Raw genomic sequence first — 15,628 nt, 5'->3', positions numbered from 1 at the left:
GGTGACTTATCTATTCTGGTTCTACAGTGTCATGGTCTAAGGGCAGGAATAGTCTTGTCACTTGTCCTTCTGGTGGTATTGATGTTCACCTAAGCCAGTGGTTCTCAACCTTTTTAATGCCGCGACCCCCAACCGGTCGTAAGTCGAGGACTAAACCGGTCGTAAGTCGAGGACTAAACCAGTCGTAAGTCGAGGACTATCCAACCGGTTGTAAGTCGAGGACTTTCCCTGCCCGGGAGCGCCACGCATGCGTGGTTCCACCCCCTGCGCCGGCCGAGGCATAGCTGGCAAGCGGCAGAGACGGAGCAGGCCGACCACCAGCTGGCCCAGCTCAAGGGAGGTAAGGCACCCGCCGGAAAAGGGGGAAAAAATGGCGGACAGCCTTGCTTGGCGACCCCCGTGAAATGGTCGATCGACCCCAAATGGGGTCGCGACCCATAGGTTGAGAACTGCTGACCTAAGCACTATGGGAACAGGAGCAGGATTCAGAGATTGTAATTAGATTAAAATTGGTGAGTGAGATCAAATAACTGTTCCATTTGTTATTCTGATTTCACGCTCCTACCTTGTCCAACTCTACCCTAATCTGATGAGCATGAAACCTCCCTAGAACAGCAGAATAATAAGATTCACTCCCAGTAACCCCAATTTGGACATCACCCTGTTTATCCCATTAAGAAAGCAGTATAATCAATTGTCAATATTAGTGGGCACTTATGCTGAAATTGGTGGCCCTTTTATTAAATTGCAACCTATTCAATAAACCTATGTAGTTATTGAAAGATATTGTATTGCCTGCTGCAGTTACTATGTCCATTGGAGAGTGAGACAAATCCCAAACTGGTTTAGGATTAGCCAGACCAACAAACCATGTTCCAAGCTGAGCAATGAAATTATTAGGACAAGAGCTGTATTTCAAAACAAGGGTGTCTTCTACTTTTAAATAGAATGTATCAGGTTTACTCCTTTTTGTGTTGGAAAATATATTTCTTTTTAGTTTGTCTTTTGTCAGCCATCCAATAAGGTGCTCTTTTCATCAGGATACTAATCTGATTTTCTTGAGAGGCAGTAGTCTTTTCCAAATACAATATCATTTGAATATGCAGGAAAAAAAAATCTCAAAGGGCATTCCTTTTTTATTTATTAGATTGTTTTCAAGCAAAAAAGTTAGTCTTATTAATCTAGAAATAACTTTAGCATTTTAAACTATGCTGTCACAATTAAACACTTACCTTGGCAAAATACACTTAAGCATACCTAAAAAGAAATGTTCTCTTTGATTTCAAATACTCTCTTATCAATTTTTCCCCCTACAACAATAGTGCTGCCTCGAACTAGCTTTACTTTACCCACCTAAACACAGACAAAAGTTTTTGTCTTTAATAAGAACTTAAAACAAATAATCCCAAATCCCAGTGGGTCTTGTTAAAGTCACCTCATAAAATTTTTACACTCTTGTATGACTTTGGAGAGGGAAATGTTGACCCAGCAGGTTGAGCTCACACTGACTAATGTCGCCTTGGGGAAGAGATTGTCAAAATTCATGTGCTTCGCTATTTGAAATGGATATAAAGCAACCAATTATGATACATCACTGCAAACAGTAGCTAATGACAGATGATTTTTTTTCAGATATAATAATCTAGTTTTCAAGTAAACAAAATTATAAAGGCAGCCCAACGATCAGGAATCTTAGCTGCTTACCTAATAAAAACCACAATCAAATCAGTATCGTGGTTTTAGATTCTGGGAGGCGCAAATCTGTGTAGTTCTCTTGTTTAGCCCAGTGATAGATTGTTGTTGTTGTTAATTGCGAAGTCGTGTCCGACCCATCGCGACCCCATGGACAACGTTCCTCCAGGTCTTCCTGTCCTCTACCGTCTTCTGGAGTCCATTTAAGCTCACGTCTTCTGCTTCAGTGACTCCATCCAGCCACCTCATTCTCTGTCGTCCCCTTCTTCTATTGCCCTCAATCTTTCCCAGCATTAGGCCCTTCTCCAGTGAGTCCTTCCTTCTCGTTAGGTGGCCAAAGTATTTGAGTTTCAACTTCAGGATCTGGCCTTCTAAGGAGCAGTCGGGATTGATCTCTTCTAGCACTGACCGGTTTGATCGCCTTGCAGTCCAAGGGACTCGCAGGAGTCTTCTTCAGCACCATAGTTCAAAGGCCTCAATTCTTTGTCGCTCAGCCTTTCTTATGGTCCAACTTTCACATCCATACATTGCAACTGGGAAAACCATGGCCCTAATTATACGCACTTTTGTCGGCAGGGCGATGTCTCTGCTTCTTAGTATGCTGTCTAGATTTGCCATAGCTTTCCTCCCCAGGAGCAAGCGTCCTTTAATTTCTTGGCTGCAGTCCGCATCTGAGGTGATCTTGGAGCCCAGGATAGATTACAGAAAGCCAAAAGGTCAGCAATTTCATTTAGGGACTGAACTATTAGAAACTGCAGATGGAGAGGGGGAGCATTTCAATTCTCCCCATCATACAAACTGTATTGTGTAGAAACTACTAACTCTAAAGGAGACGGTCTCAGCACCAAAAACTTCTGCAAAATTCTGTAAGATGTTATGGTTAAACTGCTTACGGTAGCTACAGCTCTTGTACTATGGTCACCTTTAACGTTCTGCACTACTTTACATCTGTTAGCTACCAGTTCATCCTAACAATTCAGTTAAAAGAACAACAGAATAACAGAGTTGGAAGGGAGGTCTTCTAGTCCAACCCCCCTGCCCAAGCAGAAACCCTATACCAGTGATGGCGAACCTTTTAGAGACTGAGTGCCCAAACTGCAACCCAAAACCCACTTATGCATCGTCGAGTGCCGGGTAGGTGTGGCCCATTGGCTGGGTGTGGCCCATTGGCTGGGCGTGGCTGCAGTGATAACAGCAGATTGGGTGGGACTAAAAAGTTCAATCAATCAATTCCAATTTTGCAAGATCTTTTTTTTTCCCGTGAGAAGTTGAAATTGACTGATTGAACTTTTTTTTTTTTTTTGCACATGGTGGAGGCCTAAAGCGAAAAGGTTTTATAAAACCCAGATGAAGGCCTAGGACTGGAGCGACAGCGCGTGTGCCCACAAAGAGGGCTCTGAGTGCCGCCTCTGGCACCCGTGCCATATGTTCGCCACCACTGCCCTATATCATTTCAGACAAATAGTTGTCCAATCTCTTCTTAAAAACCTCCAGTGTTGGAGTACCCACAACTTCTGGAGGCAAGTCGTTCCACTGATTACATGTAGTCCTCGAGTTACGAGTGTAATGGAGCCTGCCCATTCCACTCGTAACTTGAAAACTCGTAGAGTGAATCTTGTTCGAGGTATGAGATCACTCCCTTGCTCATTAAAACACACGTGACACGTTAAGTGAACATGAGGTATCTCAGGGTGGGGAAGGCCATGGAGGGCCTAGTGCTGAAACAGGCCCCCAATGCCTCCCCCACTCACTAAGATACCGCATGCTTCCCCCTCCCTTCCTGCCGCGCCAGACTCACCTGGAAAAGATCTGTCTCCTCTTTGCCGCGGTTACTGCTGCTGCCTGGATTTGAGGCCGGGGAATGCTTCCGCGACACCCCCACGGCCCGATCTGGGCTCCAGAGGCCTTTTCCAGGCTGCTGCCTCCTGGATTTGAGGTCGGGGAATGCTTCCGCAGCCACCCTGTGGCCCGATCGGGCCTGGAAAAGGCTCCCGGAGCCTGGATCCAGCCTCTGGAGGCATATGGAATAGTCCCCGAGCTTCAGTTCTATTCTCAGGCTTCAAGTATCATGAGATCACACAAGATCAGTAGTGTAAGATCTCGCCCCACTGATCTCATGTGATCTTGCATTACTTTAGGCCTCCATTCTCTGCGAACACCGAAGGCCTGGAGCAGCCAAGAAAGCGAAGGATCTCGATCTTCGCAGGTTGAGTATTGAAGGCCTGGTGCCTAAGGAAACCCAGGGCGGGGATGGGGAGGGAGGAAATAATCAGGGTGAATGTTGCAGAGCCACTGCGGTCGCTCGTAAGGGCGAACGACTGCCGTGGTGCTGCAATATTCATAACTTCGGGACTTGCTCGTAAGCACTAGGGGGCGCTCATCACATAACTTTGAACGAGCGTTAAGTGAACGCTCGTAACTCAGGGATTACCTGTAATTGTTCTAACTGTCAGGTAGGATGATGATGATTAATCATCTATTTATTTGATTTATATCCTGCCTTTCTAACCAGAAGCACTATGACCACTGACCATTTCAGCTAAGGTTAATGGGAGCAAAACTCTAATACATATAGTCTTTGACTTATGACAACTGAGCCCAGAAATATGGTCATATCTCGGTTCAGTCATTAAACGAATCACCTTATGATGAGGCCCAATTTTATGACTTTTTTGTGCTAGTTGTTAAACAAACATTACGGTCATTAAGTGAAGCCATTATACCCAATGGATGTTTATTTGCAAGAAACTGGAAATGGAGAAATCATTCCACTGGAGCTGGTTTGTGATCAATAAAACAACAGGTTATTAATTTTAATGGATCTTGTGTACTTTGATTGTCCGTCTTCTAGATGTATTTATTTCTATTTTTAGCCTGTCCTTGTTGGCGTAGGTTACACAGTTTTTTCATTTAATCCAATTAAAGATTAGTGGATTTTATTGTTTTTCTTATATTTTGTGGTTTTGCTATTTTATGCTGCCTAGACTAGAGTCCTTTAGGACAGGATGAATTATAAGCACTGCCCATTAATTAATTATTTTTCGGCAGCTACCGTATATTCATCTCATTGATACCCAGAGAGAAATACAGTCTCGCATTTCCAATCAGTAATGCAAGCCTACTCCTGACAACATAAATGGGATTAGGACAAAATTGTGCTGCATTCTGTACTGCAAGCAGATGGAAAATATCGGCTCAATAAGAGTAACTCTGCCTTTTGAATACACAATGTATTAGGAGATCAGCAAGTGCTTTTGAATGTATTAAGAACTTGTTATGTGATATCCTCTTTCATAATGTCTTTTCAAATTACAGAAGTGCTTAGTAATCGCTAGGAGATTTACAAACACCAAGAAAACAAAAAGCCCACGTTCCCTGCTTAATAAGCTCAGTCAATAAAAATGAATGCTAAAGAGCATTTGTCATTCCATTTTGTGGTATACAGTGATGGAAACATGAGTTTCTGGTAAGTGAGTTGTGACGGGATATGGAAAAATTGCGTAGTGCATTATTTCCCAAACTAGATCCCAGTTTCTTCTCTGTGCAAATTTTGGTAAGGAATCTATAAAGATCCTGGATGAAATTCACAGTAAGCTGTTTTGGGTTTTAGGCATATTTGGAACTATACAGAATTTGTGATGAGTATTCTCGCAAAATGGATGCCATGAAGTTTGTGGCCACTCACAACTCACTTACTAGAAGACAACTGGAGGATGGCTGCCTGCACTCCCTCTTCTATGTAACTCTAAACCTCTGTTTATTTGGGGGGGGATTTTCAAACCAAGATTGGGCTGCAGTCAGCCACCATTCTGATTTCCTAAAAAGGCTTCAAGATACACAAGCATTCTTGGAAGTAAAAATAACGTGGAAGGCAGTTTCCTATATATTTATTTTAAAGTACAGGTAGACCTCGACTTACAACAGTTCATTAGTAACCGTTTGAAATTACACAACATTGAAAAAAGTGACATAGGCCATTTGTCACACTTCTGACTTTTGTAGCATCCCCAGGGTCACGTGATTTACATTTGGATGCTTGACAACCGACTCACATTTATGATGGTTGCAGTGTCCTGGAGTCACGTGATCCCCTTTTGCAATCTTCTAACAAGCAAAGTCAATGGGAAAACCAGATTCACTTAACAACATGTTACTAATTTAACAACTGCAATGTTTCACTTAACACATGTGGCAAGAAAAGTCGTAAAATGGGGCAAAACCCATTTAACAAATTTCTCACTTAACAACATGAATTTTGGGCTTAATTGTGGTCGTACGTTGAGGACTATCTGTATCTAAAAATAAAGTCAGGACAGAAAGTGAGCTCATTGGTAGCTATAGTCACTAGGTTGCCTACCCTTTATATAATCATTCAAATCAACTGTATACTTACTCCCTAATGTGGTATATATCAGATGTACTGAGAGTACAGTACAACTCTTTAGATCAGTGGTTCTCAACCTTTTTAATGCTGCGACCCCAACCGGTCGTAAGTCGAGGACTAAACCGGTCGTAAGTCGAGGACTACCCAACCGGTTGTAAGTCGAGGACTTTCCCTGCCCGGGAGCGCCACGCATGCGTGGTTCCGCCCCCTGCTCCGGCTGAGGCGTAGTTGGCAAGCGGCAGAGACGGAGCAGGCCGACCACCAGCTGGCCCAGCTCAAGGGAGGTAAGGCACCCGCCGGAAAAGGGGGGAAAATGGCGGACAGCCTTGCTTGGCGACTCCCATGAAATGGTCGATCGACCCCAAATGGGGTCGCGACCCATAGGTTGAGAACCGCTGCTTTAGATCTTGAGTCATGACAGTTGAGTCATAATAATTAGGAATCCTGGAAAAAGTTTGGATTTACTTACCCACAAATCTGTAATTACTAATTTTCTTATAAAACTAGTCCATAAACCTTAGAAATAGTTTTCACAAGCCCATCATGAATAGGAAGGAATACCCAAAATATCCAAAATTCAAAATACATGAAATTGCAGATTTCTTGCACTTATGAAAAAAAAATATTTTGCCCCAATCCTACAGCTACAACTTCTCCAACTGATGGATGCTCAGTCTCTGTTTAATAATCTGAAAGAAAAAAGAGCTCACTAACTTTGAAGTCAAGGTCTTGTACAATTAATTCTTACAGTAAAACAAATCTCTGCCAACTCCAAACCAAATAAAACACAAATTAATAAACATTTTTACATAACAGACTGAACTATTTGAAAGCAACCCTGTCTCCATATAATCTCTACTTTTCCCAGAAAAAACATATCCAACTTCTTCAACTACATCTTTCTGGCTATTCTGTAGCTCATCACACTAGCCCAAGAAGAGGCAACAAGGTATGTTTCATATTTTTAGAGTCACAATTCTTATAATAGCTGAGTGACCATGCTAGGTAGAATTTTGAGGATTAATCACATCTTATAGCTTCAAGAGACACTATTCTTGTTCTCATCATTATAAATTCCCTGTTTTCAGCAAATGTCAGTTTTTCATATAAACTCAGATGCGCAGATTTCAAGTCCATCAAAAAAATTCCGGTATGTTTGAGATACGAAGAAGGCATATATTGTAGTTGCTCGGTTGCATGTTCTAAGGAGCTATAAATTATCTCTTAAAATAACAAGAGTAGGAAAAAAAGGTTTTGCACAAATATGGATTATAGAGGATGCATTTTTTAAAAATTAAAGGCAGTTATATTTTTAAAAGCTATTGACAAGAATCCAGCCAGCCTATCAGCTGCTGTAAAATATTCTCCATTGTAGCTTTGCTGTTTCCAGAGGTACAAAACAGATTAGCATGTCAATTGGTTCCTTACTACATTACATTAAACATATAAGGAACAAAAATAATCTCTTATTAAAGCCTCAGAATTCAAACCTATTAAATTAAGCAGACAATTAACAAAGAAAATCAAAAGCCAGCAACCTCAACACTTGCATTCATTCAAGGTCATACATGTTTATTTTAAAAAGCCACTTTATTAAAGATAGTGAGAATAGCCTGTTAATAAATTATAATTTTTATACACAGTATTCACAGAACGGAAAGGAACATTTCATTTTTATAGATGTTTGTAAAATTGGATTGGCTGAATTGGAGACATAGTAGTTTTCTGTAATGTCTCCAACCATAAGGAATCACATCCTTTTTAGTGATAAGCCTGTCCCAATGCAACAGTTTTTCAGAACGTTTTACACATTGAATTGTTCTCGAAAGGCTTTTGGTGAATTACTGTTGTCTTGCAAGAGTTGGCTGATATTTAATTATTTACGCTATTATCTGTGACGTGTACAGTGATATTGATTATTAGTATTATTGGATAGGGATTGTTCTTATCATAGACATTTTAATTTAAATGTTTATGAAAAGAACAAACCCTAACCCAGTGGTTCTCAACCTTTTTAATGCCGCGACCCCAACCGGTCGTAAGTCGAAGACTAAACCGGTTGTAAGTCGAGGACTAAACCGGTCGTAAGTCGAAGACTAAACCGGTCGTAAGTCAAGGGCTACCCAACCGGTCGTAAGTCGAGGACTTTCCCTGCCCGGGAGTGCCACGCATGTGTGGTTCCACCCCCTGCGCCGGCCGAGGCGTAGCTGGCAAGCGGCAGAGACGGAGCAGGCTGACCACCAGCTGGCCCAGCCCAAGGGAGGTAAGGCACCCGCTGGAAAAGGGGGAAAAAAATGGTGGACAAAAAAATGGCGGACAGCCTTGCTTGGCGACCCCCATGAAATGGTCGATCGACCCCAAATGGAGTCCCGACCCACAGGTTGAGAACCACTGCCCTAACCAATAATACCAGAACACAATAATAACAATAACAACAACTTTATTGTCACTTTGAATGTACACCAATCGGCATACATAATCAGCAATTAAATTATGTTGATGTTGTACAGATTGGATATCCATGTGTCATTATCTATTTGAGTTACACCGTGGATGTTTGTTGTGAATGGAGTCGGCAGCATATAAATTCATATTTATGTGTACACATATATGCTGCACCATAACTTAGAACTTTGCTGAAAGAGATTTGTGAAACAGATTTCATTTTTCTCTTGAAAAGACACTGGATTTTGGAAATTATACTACACAAACATTTGGGAAAGAACATCTATTACAATGCTTTTTCAAAAAAAAATAAAGATGCAGAATCAATACTTACTCCTTATTTCTGTTCTCAGTACAAGGATGGTAAAGAACTTTAACAGCCTTATGAATCTCAGCGGGCTTCGAAGGAGATGACAGCTCAGATTCAAATAATGCAAAAACGTTATTGGAAGCTGGGTTTCCCGACGTTTCCACCATCAGTGTGTCACAATTCAACACCCAGATCTATGGATAAGGGACAGCCTTACAAGTCACATTTTAATGGGCTTATTCCACATATAAGATCTTACTATGGTCAGATGATTTATTAGCAAGCACAAATAGGGATAAGTGAAAGTGGAACTATTATTAGGACTTAACTTTTCTCACATAAAAGGCCACAGAGGACACAACTACTGCTACTATTACTACTGCTACTATTACTACCACTACTACTGATCCAGTTTCAGAGTTCTGATGCTCACATACCATCCCTTGATCACATGACACATTTTGGAGACTTGGTAACTAGTTCACCTTTACAGCCGGTTGCAGCATTCCATGGTCACATGACTGTGGTTTATGATGGGGTTTGTTTGTTTTTTCCTGGTTTCCAGACTTTTTGGACATTCCAGCAAAGAACACCCCTTAGGAATACATGGGTTCACTTAATGGCCACTGCAAAAAGTGATAAAATCAGGTCCAAATTGTTGGGACTTATGGCTATCATGACTTAGGATGGAAATTCCAGGCTAGCTGTGCCTAGTGTTTAAACTTCATGTGCTCTCTGGAAAATGCCAGATACTAGCTTTCTCTTTATAGAAAAAAAAAATCATTTGGTTGTTTTGTTAAAGGTAAAACAGAGATAAGGGTATTTCAAGCCTTCTTTAAAAGCTTCTTGCTGTCATTTCAGAACTGTAGAAAATGTGCTCTCAAAATTAAGGCAGAACTGATGATTTCACCACTAATGAGCCCCTGTTTTAAGTTGGCAATGCTATTCCACGCCCCCCGCCACGATGGGTGGCTTCCATATCCAACCAGCAATTTACTATTGGTATTGGAAAGATAAAAAGAAATCTGCTTAGCCAGGAGATAAGACCAAGTTATGTAGTTGGAGAACTCTGAAGTTAATCAATGGAACTCTTTTTAGAAAAAAAGAAAAGGATTGCTTTATTTGATTTGAATGAGTGATTAGGTTATAATCCATTTTGCTATTCTGGGTAATACTCAAGGCAACTATCAAAATTCTGAAACAAAAAAAGAATATAAAAGCTAAAGGTACGGATTTATATTATCAATAAAATTGCATTAAAATAATTTAAGAAGCATAGGATGACCATACATTCCACAATCTGAGAACAATGCAGCTTGCTTAGCTGTTATTGTGAGCTTCTTCAAAAGAATTCCTTCTGCAGATCTTAACAGCTGGGTAGGTATGTAACAAGATGAGGCAGTTTATAAAAGATAGCACTAAGACTTTTGACTATGGAGATTCTCAGTCATCCAGGTCATGGTTGTCTCAAAGGTGTTTTTTCAAGAGGCAACTGGAATTAAACAGCCCTCTCTCAATAGAGCAGGGGTGTCAAACTGCCGGCCCACGGGCCGGACGCATCACGTGGAAGCCGCGCCCACCCCATTGCCGGCAATGGCAAAACCGGCCCGATACGTTGTGCGACATCATGTGAGACGTCGCAAGTTTGACATGCCTGCAATAGAGGGGGAGGGATACAACATCATCTATCTCTAGTCTACAACACATTCCTTTCAGCAGTTCCAAGAAGGCTCCACACCCACTTGCACCACTCAGGTGACTTTGAGGACAGATAAACCTCCAGGTGGGCCTCCAATGGCTCTCTAAAACACAGGTGTCAAACTCACTGTGTCACGTGACACGTCGCAACATATTGCAACTTTTTTTGCATTGCTGGAGCTGGGGTGGGCGCGGCCTTCATAAGATGCAACCGGCCCGCAGGCCGGCAGTTTAACACTCCTGCTCTAAAAGAATGCAAATGACCAGCTGTCTGCAAGGAATATAAATCCTTCCATTCCCTACCATCCAGTCAGAGCTGAGGAAGCTTCTTGGCTTCTTCAAATCGAAGAATCGAAATGCCTTCAAAGAAAGAAAAACAAGAAAGTCCAGTTGCTTCTTGAAAAAGCATCTTTGAGACTAAGACTCATGACTTACCAAGATATAGATTGTGTGATCCATCCCTTGGATGCTGAACCTAAATGTGCTTCTAGAAGATGTGAGTTCCATGAAGCACCGGGCTATAACAGTCTGTATAAAGGAAGACCTGTTTTGGAGCAGAAAAGACGATTATTTATAAAACACCAACAAATACCATTATTTGAAAAACAAGCGAGAACGTCAAAGAACCATTCTAGGCCCAAGTAATCAACCTTTTTAAACCAACCTTTTTAGGTCCCACCTCCTGTATTTTCAGTTTATAATCTCCTAGGATGTGCTGCTGAAATTTTACACCAACTGAAAACAGGGAAGAAAATGTCGCCCTCATCAATTTGGGAGAATTGAGGCTGTAAATGGGAGTCTGAGGGCCACATTCAGCTAGCAGTCTGCCCATTCATCTTCTACGGCAGGGGTAGGCAAACCTGGCTCTTTTATGGCTCATGGACTTCAACTCCCAGAATTCCTGAGCTAGCATGGCTGGCTCAGGAATTCTGAGAGTTGAAGTCCACGAGTCATAAAAGAGCCAAGGTTGCCTACCCCTGTTCTAGGGCATTCTTGTCTCATCCTCATTGCCCTTCAGATCTATCAAAACAACATTGGTAGGACCTGGGGCCCCAGCCTAATGGGACAGCATCAGGCTGCAAAAGCCACATTTGACCAAGTCACATTTTAGCATGTTCTAGTAGCATCTCTATCTTTCTTTGGACTCCGCTGGGCAGCAGCAAGTATGAAACACAGGAAGAGAAAAACAAGGATTTTTCTTTTCCTATTAGAAAAGACAGGTCAAGGGAAGAAGAGGCAAGCATAAAACTCGGCTGTGGTCAATACAAATGAATCTTTGGTGATAAAATTGGCTCTGCAAAATGGAATTTTTTACATTTAAAGTATAATTAAAAAGTTATTGTCCAAAGCAGTTTTGAATTCTTTAAGAATAGCTATCCACCTGTTCTCCTGCCTCATACTACTATTACTACTACTACTACTACTACTACTACTACTAATAATAATAATAATAATAATAATAATAATAATAATAATGTTGGAAGGGACCTTGGAGGTCATCTAGTCCAACCCCTGCTCAGGCAGGAAACCCTATATCATTTCAGACAAATGGCTATCCAGTCTCTTCTTAAAAACTTCCAGTGTTGGAGCATTCACAGCTTCTGGAGGCAGGTTGTTCCACTGATTGTTTTAACTGTCAGGAAATTTCTCCTTAGTTCTAGGTTGCTTCTCTCTTTGGTTAGTTTCCATCCATTGCTTCTTGTCCTGCCTTCAGGCGCTTTGGAGAATAGCTTGACTCTCTCTTCTTTGTGGCAGCCCCTGAGATATTGGAACACTGCTATCATGTCCCCCCTCGTCCTTCTCTTCGTTAAACTAGACATACCCAATTCCAGCAATTTCCATCCTTCCATAGTTACAAAAACACTTTTTCCCTACATCATAATAAATTGCCACATCTATTTTGACTCAGAATGGGTCCAAGACAAAGTATCTTAGATCAGTGGTTCTCACCTGTGGGTCGGGACCCCATTTGGGGTCGATCGACCATTTCATGGGGGTCGCCAAGCAAGGCTGTCCGCCATTTTTTTTGTCCGCCATTTTTTTTGTCCGCCATTTTTCCCCCTTTTCCGGCGGGTGCCTTATCTCCCTTGGGCTGGGCCAGCTGGTGGTCGGCCTGCTCCGTCTCTGCCGCTTGCCAGCTACGCCTCGGCCAGCGCAGGGGGCGGAACCACGCATGCACGGCACTCCCGGGCAGGGAAAGTCCTCGACTTACGACCGGTTGGGTAGTCCTCGACTTACGACCGGTTTAGTCTTCGACTTACGACTGGTTGGGGTCGCGGCATTAAAAAGGTTGAGAACCACTGTCTTAGATTAATGAAAGTATGGACCAATCTTTTTCAGATTGCCTGCTATAAGTATATACTGGGCCCACAGTATGAAGGAAGCCAAGTGTCCAACACCAACAGAGCAAGGGTCTATTTCAGATACATACAAGTACTCTATACAGCTGCAATCACATCGCAGTTATGTCAGAAGCACTGAGGCACTTCCAGGTGGAAAGGATTAACCGTTACCCAGGGGACGCCCAGTTGGGTGCTCCTTTCATGTCCTCGGCAGGAGCTGGAGTGAAGGAGGGGAGCTTACCCCACCCCATGGCATTACTCGGGTCTCAAACGTGGGCTTGCTAACTTCCAACCCAGCATCCTAACCACACAAGCCACCGTCCTCCTGAACAATTGCAATGACTCCCAATGCACACTTATTCTTTTATAATATAAAATACAAAATACAAAAGAAAATAATAGGAAAAATGGAGGAGGGAAAAGGGAAGAAAAAAGTCTAGAAAAGAGGGGGGGAAAGAAAGAAAAAGCGTTGACTTCCGACTTTCTTTGGTGCAGTAGAATAAGATAAGATCGAACCTCAGCTTTTTACTTTTATGCTTATTAGTATACACTTATTCTTTATCACTACATTTTTGATGTCCAGTGTGGTGCAGGTATAAACCGTATGTTAAACAGACTACATTCTGTGATTTTTTCCCTTCAGAGTGATGTGCTTTAGTTAAATGTCACCCTACAATTAAAAAGGCAAGAAACTTTAATGAATCCGAAAGCTGCATAGGCTAGAAAGTGATGGCTAGATACCAGCTTTTAATTGGCAATTATATGATTCATGGCAGAAATTAATTAAAGCAACATTAGGTTTGCATAATGTGCCACTGATTAACCCTAACCCTTGCTACAGCAGCCAGTGAATGATTTGGGTTGGGGACTTATTAATTCTGTTGTAAGCATACTAGAAACAATGATTTTACAAGGGCATTGTCAAGATATTAAGAACAGTTTCAAGGATAGAAAAACCAGTATAAAAATCTGGGTGGACGGTCCAGAAGAATAAAACCTACTTCTGGTTTTAATAAAAGAGTGGATTTGGCTTCGCAAGAGTGAACATTCCTCTACTTAATTTGTTATCAGCTACCAAATTTGTCCAATCCTTGTTTGGGAAGAAGAATGAGCAATGGAGCACCATATCTCCAAAGCTATAAAACAAGGCTAAAAGGCCCTTCCACTCTTTTTAAAGTTACACAAAAGTATTTTTTTTAATTGCCAAAATTTTATCAGAATGTTAAACGGTGCAAAATTTCTATGTTCTCATATGAAATCTCATAAGATCTGGGTGCTTTATTATTGCTTTATTTTAAAGTAATGTTCCAAGTTCATTTATTTATTGGGGGGGAGGGGTAACTTACAATGTTGTGCAGAATCACACCATGGTGCCTGCCATCTAAAAAGATTGCTATGGGAAAAGCAAGCAAAGAACAAGATCCAATCTTTTCTGTTTACCTCTTGAACAAAAGGACAAGATTCAGTTTTTTGAAGCTACAGATGTGGCCAAAAGTATTGGCACCCTTTACTTTTTCCCCAAAGAATCCCAATTTGCCATGAAACAAGTTGACACAAATAAATGGCATCCACTATTTTTTTATTCCACAAAGCAGGAATGTATGCGCTTGATATATGACATAGCGTATTCCTATAAAGAATAAAATAAATGAAAGTGGCATGGCATAATTATTAGTATCTCTTACAAGTTAAAAGCCATTATTGGGTTTAAGTGAGGTATACTTATACTTTTGGACAACTCTGTAATCCAGAAGAGAGATTGTGCCTTTAAAATTGGCCATTTGAAATCTAAGAAATTGATATAGAATCATCTAACAATCTCCAAGATCTTTGATTTCAATGTTTATACCCCTAACATCACACCCTACTTACACACCTCAAAGAAAAAGAGAGCGGGAAAAACATATTTAATGATTACACAATTATCATTACTTAATACAGGGTTTTAAATTAATTTCCCCAAAGACATGCCTATCAAAAAGTTGCTTTACATACAATATTTGACAAGCCATGCCAAGTTAATATAGAAATGCATGATACTACCTTGGTATTATGTAAAAGCTGTCTTCAGACGGCTGAACAAGCAATTCTGTGAAATAGTATTTTATGACACCTATGAGGAAAAAATGAAATCTTCGTATCATATGAATTAATGTACAATGAAAATACAACTTAAGTCAGTAAGTCATGAAAACATAATAAAGAAACAATGAACAAGTTCAAGGACATGGATCACATAGAACTAAGTAGATAAGAAAGGAGCCACAAGGAACTAGGGCCCGAGAGAAAGGGACTCAAATAAATATTAAACCTGCCTCTGCTGCCAACATTGCAATAATTTGTATCCTATCCAAATTAATTCCTTATGTGCCCATACCAAACAACAAAATGGTATTTGTTTTCTGCTTCCCCTTCCTCGTATCATTCCTTCTTTCTCCAGCAGACCCACCACAAACATACCAATTCCCTTACAAAATGAAATCAACTGGGAAAGTGTTAAAAAATTAAAATTGTTATCTCTGGTAACTCTTAATGGACTGTTGCTGAGTGATAAGGTTTTTTAGGTTTTATTTATAAATAAAAGATGAAGCAAAAGAAGAAGAGGTCATATATTGTAATTTAAGACAAAGTGGTAAGTTACGGTACTAAAATTATTTATACTTGTTGTGATGAAAGAAGTCACTGTTTTATATATTTCTTTTCTTTTTACTATATTCTTATTTTCTTTTTGTTTCCATCTTCTCCATTTTTAATTTT

General features: G+C 40.9%; 1 protein-coding gene across 1 annotated transcript in view; it reads right to left on the bottom strand.

The window, feature by feature from the left end:
• UBE3D (ubiquitin protein ligase E3D) overlaps positions 1-15,628 on the bottom strand; it is a 90,180-nt gene that overhangs the window by 53,574 nt on the left and 20,978 nt on the right. Inside the window, exons 5-7 of the mRNA XM_015832083.1 lie at positions 14,915-15,042; positions 10,965-11,073; positions 8,856-9,025 (exon numbers count right to left, since the gene is read on the bottom strand). Coding sequence (XP_015687569.1) covers positions 8,856-9,025; positions 10,965-11,073; positions 14,915-15,042 — 407 coding nt within the window. The remainder of the gene's footprint in view (positions 1-8,855; positions 9,026-10,964; positions 11,074-14,914; positions 15,043-15,628) is intronic.

This window comes from Protobothrops mucrosquamatus, unplaced genomic scaffold (assembly GCF_001527695.2).
Source record: "Protobothrops mucrosquamatus isolate PMUCROS unplaced genomic scaffold, P.Mucros_1.0 scaffold_300, whole genome shotgun sequence".
Taxonomy (NCBI): domain Eukaryota; kingdom Metazoa; phylum Chordata; class Lepidosauria; order Squamata; family Viperidae; genus Protobothrops; species Protobothrops mucrosquamatus.
This window is presented reverse-complemented; position numbering and strand designations above follow the sequence as displayed.